The sequence below is a fragment of the Rhinolophus ferrumequinum genome, chromosome 26 (assembly GCF_004115265.2).
Source record: "Rhinolophus ferrumequinum isolate MPI-CBG mRhiFer1 chromosome 26, mRhiFer1_v1.p, whole genome shotgun sequence".
NCBI lineage: Eukaryota > Metazoa > Chordata > Mammalia > Chiroptera > Rhinolophidae > Rhinolophus > Rhinolophus ferrumequinum.
Window position 1 is genome coordinate 22,885,274 of NC_046309.1, and position 9,926 is coordinate 22,895,199.

The following is a 9,926-nucleotide window of genomic DNA, read 5'->3' on the forward strand; positions in this document are numbered from 1 at the left end:
TTTGAACAAGTCCCTGCAAAGCACAAAAGCTGACAAAGTACTGTTTACCTTGCAAATTTCCAACTTTGGTATAGTTTTTGTTAGAGAACATAAATCCACTTTTAGAACATGAGCTCATCCTTGCAGTTAGAATGGCTTCCTAGAAAAAGCATCCAAAGGAAACCAAAGGGAAAAATGAAACCAAAATATTTCTTTCACCCCAACAGGCCACACATTCAAAGTCGACAACAGGAAGCATTTTTTATAATAATGTCAGTGTACATAGTGGTTTCTATTTCGGGGGGGGTTATCTTATGTGAGTTTCTAATTCCATTAGAACAAGAAACAGAGAAAGAAGCAGAAGCTGTTGCCACTATCTTGAAAAAGAAAAACACAGAGAGAATGACACCACTGACCTGATTAATTCTTTGATTTATAGGAAAGTTAATAAAGCTTGCTTAAATATGAGCACCATCAAGTCTTCATTAAAATCTATGTAATGTAAACAAATTTGAATTTGTTTAAAATTATCTCCGTATGAGTAATTTTTCACCCATGTGCATCTTTCATTATAAAAATTTAACGTAGCTCTAATCAATTATCTCAGAGATATCCACAGACTTTAATTAAGTGCTCATCAGGAAGCCCAACTCATATGAACGTTGCATACCTGTTCACATGCTGGCAACATCTCCCGAGAACCTTCTATACATAGACCCCTATATTTAGATGTTACTGGCATAATTTAAACATCTTTACCTTCAAATCTGGTTAACATACCAAATCACATAAGAGGAAAAACTCGGTTTTAGTACAATCAATCTGTTAAAAAATGAAAATTGCTTGATAGAAAGAGCAGTTAGACGATGATAACAAAGAAGCCAAGAGAGATGGGAAGTAGAAATAGTTGGGAAATGATGCTGTTTTTCGTTTGTTTGTATGTTTTAATATGGTAGATTCTTGACAATATTTACAGGGATAAAGATCCCAACAAGACAAATGAGCTGGAGAAAGCAGGAGAGATGGATGATAACTGACGAAGCAGACTCAATGTAGCAAAGTAGCAGGATGATTAGCGTTAACCAGAAGTGCAAGAAATGGTACAGCAGGAGCTCAAGGGCACTGGCACAGGAAAAAGATGAAGTGGAGAAACTGAAAGTTCAGCAAAGAGGAAAAATGAAATGAAAGGGAAGTTGTTCCTCTCATTTCATTTCCTGGCCTCTGCTCTAAAGTAGGCCTTCTCTGACCCTTAAATTCATGATTCAATTATTTATTGTTTCATTGACTAGATATTTATTCAGTGCTCACTATGTGTCAGATACTATTTTGGTAGTAAGGATGCAGCACTAAGTGAAATAAAGTCCCTGCTCTTAAAGAGTATATATTCTATGTAGACTATATATATATATATATATATATATATATATATATATATATATTCCATAATCTTAACCTCTTTCCCTACTGCTCCCACCTCAACACATCTCCTCACACCTCCAGCTATAGCATGCCATTAACCCCAGTATCTCAAACTTAATGCAATACATAGATGATGTATTATAGAATTGTACACTTGAAACCTATGTAGTTTTGTTGACCATTGTCGCCCCAATACATTTTAATAAAATAAAATGCCGGACTTCAAAAAAAAAAAAAATGGTTCAGCCCAAACTGGAGACCTTGCCCACAGATAAGCAGATCTGACTTTGAGAGCATATCGCTTAAAGAAACCAATGTCATTTCTCAAGACCAAGAGCACATTTTGACATTTTGTGTGGGTTTTAGAAAGCAAAATTAGCAGAACTACTGTATCAGACATTAGATCGCCTCGACGCACATACCCCTCCAGTGGGCATTATTCGTGCCACGGTTGTGGTAAGCTATGGGCACTCTTTTCACCACCTCTGCCCCCTGGGAGTCCCTGTGCTGCACACAACTGACTGAGAAGCAGGGACCAGCTCACCTTTGCCAGTGCAGGACTACACCCACCGAGGCCCTGGCTCCCCAGTGGCTGCCCAGAGAGTTCAGGTAACACTACTTGGAAGTAGCGTGGGACAGACTCGAACTAACGAAAGACAGAAGAAGGGGAAAGCCGGGAAATAAACTGCTGGCCTTTCTTGCCTCCTTCCCCCAGTGCCTGTTCTGAGATACAATAGTTTAATGTAGCCTCTCTGGAAACGTCTCCCAATAATGCATCCATTTGTGTTTGCCGCCTTCTTTCCTTTTTGCCCCAACTCTTGCGTCCTGGGATTGCACCATCCAATAAAATGTCAGCATTAAATGTTCACCTTGGGTTCTATTTCTAGAAAACCTGGCCTACACAAGTCATTTTTAGAAATTTTCAGATGGTAAATATATTATGCATTATTAGAAACACAGACGAATTAAACATATCTGTAATGAAAACATTCATTTATTTGCATTGGGTTATGGGTGGATACTGGGAAGAGTAGTTGTAAAGAACAGTCATTGAAGGAGAATGAAATCAAGAAGAAATGGAGAACGAATAGTCAAGCAACAAAGGAACAGAATTCTCCTTGTAGAGCATCAACAGGAGATAATCAGAAACACATGGCTATGGTGAGTACAAATGTATTCCCCAAAGAGAAAAGTTTCCATTAATAGAGCAGATACTAAGAAGATATTCTTCCATTGTGTCTGTTTATGTGTTCCTATGTTACAAAATAGTAAAGTGTTAGATTCCAGAAAAATAAGTAAATCTATTGAGTGACCTACTTCACTGAAAACAACTGAAATTGTCTTCAGTTTACAGATTATTACTTTGAAATAATTTTAAGACATGACTAATCATCAGCCAAAATTCAAACAACTAATGTTCAGAGAAAACCCAGAAGAAATGACAAAGTACATCTGCTAAGCAAGGCACTTTGGAAAGTTAAAATGGGGAAAAAAAGAATTTGGCCAGAAAGAGGGAGAGTACTTCCTCACTGTGGAAAGTTGGCATATACTATACCATGATCTCAATCTGTACTGAACGCAGTTTTAGACATTGAACCAGATCCCAATTGTAAAGGTGTAAAGGGTACAGTCACGCACCTTTAAATATTTGCTTCCACACAACCCTCTGTAGATGGACTGATACAGTACAAAAGGTCTTGTCTTGGAAACAAGAAACCAAAAGACTGGGACATACTTATTGCTCATTCATAAAAGTGTGAAAACTTACTCAAGAAATACTCTGAGTATACTTTGGTTTCTGAATTTTATTCATGTAGACTCTACAGTATTCATTCAATCATTTTCAAACATCCTCATGTGGACTCTATAAGATTTTTTTTTTCCTTTTTTAGATTTATAAATCTAGAAGTAACTTTCACTTGCTGGAGGGGCAGTTACTTTAAAGTTTAAATGTATTGTTTTTTAAGCATTTTTCGTGTTTCTTACGTAGTATTTCTTTAGGTCTGAATACCTGAATAGGATCGGAGAACTGCACACACATATACACACAGTATTTTGCTTAAAATCTTAGGTTTGGTAGATATCTTATACATCCAAATACTTTCTGGAATCCATGAACCTTAGGTCAAAACCAGCTGTTTTAAAAACTTTATAAAGCATTTAAAGATGGATGAATACAAGAAAGGGAAAGCCCTAGTGACACGTATATTTTGGTATGCCAATAAAAGTAATAACAAAACCAAAAACTTATAGACAGAAACAATGCTTTTTCTATAAAATACCTAAAAGCTATATTTTAGGCCTTAAGAAAAATGTATGCAGTGTCGCATCAGATATTTTTTAAATGAACTTCATAAGTAGCTGTTTTTGAGAATAATCTATATATTGACCCCAAAGACATTTCTTTCTTCACTTAAGCTATCTGAAAGAATATTTAATATTCAAAATTGGATTATTATTCAATTCTTTTTGCATCATATACTACAAGGGGAGCTAATTTATACCTGATTTTAACTAACTTCTACATGACACTTTCCTTCTAGTTTCCTTTCTATCTCCAATGAAAACTGGCTCTAAACCAATGGCACAAGTTAAGTTAAAAATAGAGGCACATGGCAAATGTTTGGAAATTCAGTGTTCATATCTACTGGGCTTCTGGACTGTTGTGAATTTGGAATCTTGCTTATGGTTAAAATATTTAAGACTGTGAACAATTTGGAAAAAAAATCATCACGTGTTTGGCATTTTTTGTGAAGAAAATTCTAGAGTAAATGTTTTATACAAGCAGCCAATAAGTTTCAGATGGTTCATAAGTAGCAGAAGATCCAAAGCTGAAATGGAATTTTTTGTGACAGCCTACAAATAACAGTTAACATATGCCTAACTCACAGACAAAAGCAGGAGTCACGTAAAGTCAAGTAGGGAGTAAGAACTGTAAGTTAAAAAGAAAAACCTTTTTTCCATCTCAGCAAAAATTTTAGGTACTTAAAAAGCAAAACCATCTCAACTGTTTTTAAATAAATGATATTTACTAATATTAAAAACAAACAAGAAGTAACTTTCAAAGTCACAGTTTATACCCATCAAAAATGTGACGTACTCAAAAAAACACACAAAAAAGCAAGTAAGAGTTAAGTTATGGTAGTACAAATGAACAATTGAACAATCAATTAATCATTGATTCACACTTGCAGCTGAAGTTTCATCTAGAAGTGTTGCTAGTTATACGTATATTAAATAAGTTCTTAGAGATGTGGTTTCACAAATTGTTACTAGAACTTTGAATTTACTTCTATTTAAAGAATCAGTCCTACAGTGGGAATCACGCAGATGTATCACGTCATAATGCGGCCCACCTGAATATATGTGAGGGTTAGTCACCCTATCTGTAAAACGAAGATACTCATACTTGCCTTACCTATCTTACAGGGTCCAGTCTGATGTGAAGTACATGAAACAGTTTTTAAAACAAAATGGTAGTCATGCTGGAGGTGTTAGCAATACTGGTAGCAGGATTGGTATTCATCAAGAAATTGTGCTCCAAACAATAAGCATAATCATACTGCAAATATAAGATAGTACTTTATAGATTCCTAAATTGACTTTTTATACTACCTGTTGTAGTATAGATATCATTGGCCTTGCTACCATGAGTTATGTGTGTGTGTTTCTTTTTTCTTTTTCTCTTTTAGACTGGACTATTTTAAATGTCATCATTCCACTGACAGGCATAAACAGAGTGGCATATTAAAATAGAAATTCTGAGTGTTTTCATGTTTTGTGTTTCCTCCAACACTTGACAAGTGAGATTAGAAATGTTAATTAGCATAGTATAAGTATAGAATAATCTATATTTTTCTAATTCTATAGACAATAAAATGCAGTGTGTCAATTTTTTTGAAGAAACCTATTATATTATTCTTTGAAATGCTTCAGATATAAACATTTGCTCTAGAAATGTGTTCACCAGTGAAAAATTGATTTCACCAATTACAAAATGAAATTTTGGAGTGTCTTGGAGCCTGGAATGGTCTGGGCAGCCATACTAATTGATTGCCTTGAGGAAAGAGACACTCAATGTTTATCGAATTTTAGAAATCTTTGATTTATGTTCCCAGAGTAAAAAATCTTCAGATCTTAGAATCCTAATATTTTAGAAAGCATTCACATCACTCCCACCTCCTCCAAATTGTCTATTCTGTTATGTTGAAATTAAGTGAAATTGTAAGAGATAAAAACTTTCTGGAAGTAAAATAAGAAGTTGAAGCTAACGTGCTTCACTGTCATAAGGTCACTCTCTGAACTGTGTATACTCTGGATCCCTTTCAGACCTCGTGGAAGTTAATTTTAGTTTTATATAATGGACAGAGAGAGGCAGACTGCTATCTTTGCAAGAAATGTCAAGGTTAAGGTTATGACCATCTTACCTTTCTGATTTCCTGACCATTACTGGAGAGAAGGAAGCACTGTTTGTCCGGAGTGAATCCTTTCTTGCATCTGCTTGTCTGGGTTTCAATGGGTGTGTTTGGGGCCGCCCCAGGGACAGTGGCTGTGAGCTTTCCCGTCCCTCGGAGTGGCAGGGTCTGGTAGAAGAGACAGATTGCCACCACCAAGCCCACCAAGAAGGGCCGGGGGCAGAATCGCCGACGACAAAGGAACCCTGGACGACAGACCATGACCAGTTCAGCTTCACTTGGCCCGAGTCCACGTTGCCGGAAAAGTCATAGCGGCTATTTTTTGTCAGCATGAAAAATACAAATCTGTCTTCTTTTTCCACAACTTAAATCAAGATTGCTCCATCCCGCTTAAGAACTTTCCGAAGAATCATGCCAAAGAATCATCGGTCCCAAAAGTCTGGAGAAGGTTAGTAAAAGCCCTTCCATGGATGACAGTAAAAAAGTGGCTGGCCTGGGTTAAAAAAAGACATCCAAATAATAATAGTTGTAACTAATAACCTGAGCGCACCCCCAGGCTGCCAAACTGTTGCTTTCGGTAATGCCTTATTTTCACAACATCCTTTAACTCACAATAAAGGCTTTACAGGAAAAGAGAAGACAACACCAGAGTAAATCTGGAGCCTAAAAACGGCATTGAAGAACGCAGTAGGTTAAAACCCCAAGTGCCTGTTGCACAGCTGGATCCAGGCCAGCCTGCGGGAGCAGCTCATTTTTCCTCCGGTTTTAAAAGCAGTCCAGCTTCCAGCCTTTCATGTTTCTTAACTGCTTCCCTTCATTCAGTTTTAAATTGCCACTTTCCTGTAAGCATTCACGGCTTTTCACATAAAAAGGGAATAAACGGTTTGAATGGACATGGTTACTGTGAGGGTTTTGCTTGTATTGGTTGTTCCAAGTTCTGGGTACTTACTCGGTTTTCATCCTTTCAGTCAGAAAAAAAAGTTTCCATGCTCCCCTAGCGGATTGTTGATCAGAGCCCCTCGGAAGGAAACACCCAGCTGTGTGACTCCAATTCATCTCCCACACGCGGACACACACGCGCGCAGACACACAGCGCCACGCGCGCGCCGGCTGCCCTCGGGGCGGGGAGCTGGGCCCGCGGGCACCGCAGCCGGAGCTCGGGCGGCGCGGGGCGGAGCTACGACCCGGGGCTCTCGGGTCCTCGGGGGCAGCTGGAGCGGCGCGGTCGGCTCTGGACCGAGACCGTGGGCTTCCACTGACTGGGGGCGGGCGTGGGGGGAGAACACACAGCATTTCTCATTTCCCCCAAACGTGGCTGCCTCCCCGGGGCAGCAGAATTTTAAATACGCATTTGGTGTTTGATCCCTTATGTAATTTCTTTTTCCTAATACAACATTGCAAAACCAAATAGCCCTTCGTCAATTGATGACAAAGGTCGAGGGTGAGATTAAAGCAAACTCTGTGCGTGAAGTTGGGAAGATCTTCACTCGAGGGTATGCGGATAAGTGGGTCATGCCCACTGTCTGGAGCTCAGGACATGCTAGCCTGTTATGTGCACCAGAATTACTGCAAGGGAACCGTCTGCTTTATACTTAACTCACTTCACAGTTATTATTACTCCTTTCCTGGATTAATGGCTGAGTCTTTCAAAGGCGAATTGCCTGACACTTTGCTCTTATTATGAGTTGGTTGCAGCAGGTATTGGGAAACTTGCTCAGTAGAAACGGGTCCACAGCAAGCTTTGCCCAGAATTCAACTCCACCTAATGCTATTCAGACCGTCACAAGGACACTCCTCGTAGGGCAATTCTGCACACGCCATCCATTTTTGCTGAGTCAGCTGAGGGACCGCCAAGAAGAAAGGCAATCTGTCCAGTGCACAGTGCTCACCTCTCCCAGCCCTTGCTTTGCGAACTCTGGATTCCCAGGACCGGTTCAGGCTGATAACAGACATTCTTCAAAGACTGAACCTAATTGGTTTTGTAACCTGTTTCTAACTCAAACTCCTTGTAGTCTGAGGTTCTCCTGTGAGGCCACACCCCTAGAATGATCCCATCCTTTAGGTACGCTCCTGTCACTTATATTTTGTGAGACGGAGCGCCCCCTGGGGTGCCCAGCTATTATAGACTCAGAAATGGCCACAGTAGCTCCTTACTGGTAAAACACTATTTTAACACCTTATAAAACAGATGCATTAAAGTTCTACAGAATAACTATTATCACTAAATCTATATTCTATATTTCCTCCAGTAAATTTATATTAATTTATTTATAGAATCAGGGTGCTCAATCCCATGACAAATGAAAGAGTATAGAAAGATGAAATGGCATTTGACTTTGAGAAGCCAAGAGTTTTAAGAAGAAATGGCACCCCAATAAACTTTAATTAAAAAAAAAAAAAGAAATGGCTAAACAATAGTCTTTTAGAAGATATGGTTTGGGTGGATGCAATGTGATTTGAGCCATAGCAGGAATTATGAGATCTCTAAATTGGAATTGTCCCTGTGTTGATGAGATCCAGGCTGTGACAAAGTTATTTACTAGGTGAAAAAGAACAGTCGAGCAGTTCTATTAAGGCAAGAAGTCTGAAAAACTGAGAGTCTGAGGAACCTACAGGGTCATTTTTATGCATTCGTAAATTGTTAACTACAAGATACAAAAGACAGCATAAATCAAATGCTAAAATCATGTTGCCTTTGGACTGGAAAAAAAATTACATAGATAATTTGATAGCTAGACTTCAGATAACAGGAATCAGAAAGGGGGGGAATTAGTGTCCTAGAAGTGACATTGGCAAGTTGAAGGACCCAATTCCCTATTTTAACCACTGAGTCCAAGAGCATGAGAGAAGATAGCAGATAAAAGGATGTCTGCAGAAGAGGAAAAGGATTGGAGTGGGAAGGTGGAAAAAAAGAGGTGGAAAAGAAGTTACAGCAGGAATTAGCACCAGACAGACTAAGGGGTTCTACAAATTACTTTTGACATGAGAATTAACCCAATCTGGGTATGAATCGTGGTGATGTTTCTTATCAACTGTTTTCTAAGCACGTGACTTGTGAAATGAGGATACTAAAGCCTCCTTTGAAGTGCTATTGGCATCAAAAGATGAAATAATGCATGGAAAGCACCTAAGTATTCTGTGCATATTTGTTGGGAGAATGCATGCTGAATGCGTGCCTGTTATGATTTGGACCCTGCCGCTGAGCTCAGTCTGTGTGTCAGACACGTGAACAGATAATTATCAACATAACGAGGCTCTTGGAACACAGAAGCACCCAAAGCAAATGAGCATTACTTCTCTTCCCTTCGCTCTGTGAGATGGAGGTGGGTGGCAGATACCAGTTTGGGAGAACGAGCGCAAGGGTGCGATGGGAGTGACTCACCGGTGGGGGCTGCCAGTGGGAGGTATTTGTGCCGGAGTGATAACGGAAGGCTAAGCAGGAGCGTGGAGTAGGGTCAGCAGGCGGCAGAACAGGAGAAATGAAGTTGGTTCAGTGAGGGGAGTGGGAGGAGAAATACGCAGAACTCTGAACCTGTGGACTCGGGCAGTATCTCAGAGGGAATGTTTTTGTGCTTAGTTTCATTAAGTACCCCTTCCACTAAATCATACCAGTATCCAAGGGCCGGTATTTAAGCAGCATCAACCTAGGACAGAGTAACAGGCCTCTCCGACACAAAATAAAATCTTCTATCATACATGTTACAAGTAACAATCCATGTTTAAAGAAAGTATTTTCAAAAATTTATTATTTAAACTACAGGAATAAAACTACCCATGACAACGAAGACTCCAATGTTAGGTCAGGCACTCTGGGAAAGTAACTTAGCGCTTTGAGTATCAGCTTCTTCATAAAATACCGGCCTCAGTGATCACTATATAACCTCCAAGGTCACCTGAGGCTTCCAAGTTATGCTTCTAAGGATACATGTTGACAGATTTCCTCTCTGTTACAACCTGGCAGGAAGGTGAAACCTTCCGATTACAGGCCCTTTTGGTTTCCGGCAGGGGAAAGCCTTTCTCTTTCAGGAAGGCTTCTGACAATGATGCTGTGAAATGCAGCTGTAGCTCCTGGTGATGAGGTCGTGACAGGTCCTGGCTGCTGTCAGCAACACC

At 39.5% G+C, this 9,926-nt stretch overlaps 1 protein-coding gene across 4 annotated transcripts in view; it reads right to left on the reverse strand.

The window, feature by feature from the left end:
• Positions 1-6,954, reverse strand: part of CPED1 (cadherin like and PC-esterase domain containing 1) — a 251,594-nt gene extending 244,640 nt beyond the window's left edge. For 2 of the 4 annotated variants that reach the window (XM_033098801.1, XM_033098800.1), the window contains exon 1: positions 5,826-6,954. In XM_033098801.1, the coding sequence (XP_032954692.1) occupies positions 5,826-6,074 (249 nt within the window). In that variant the 5' untranslated portion in view covers positions 6,075-6,954. The remainder of the gene's footprint in view (positions 1-5,825) is intronic. The other 2 variants (XM_033098799.1, XM_033098798.1) reach the window with 2 other exon arrangements.
• Positions 6,955-9,926: the final 2,972 nt, after the last annotated feature.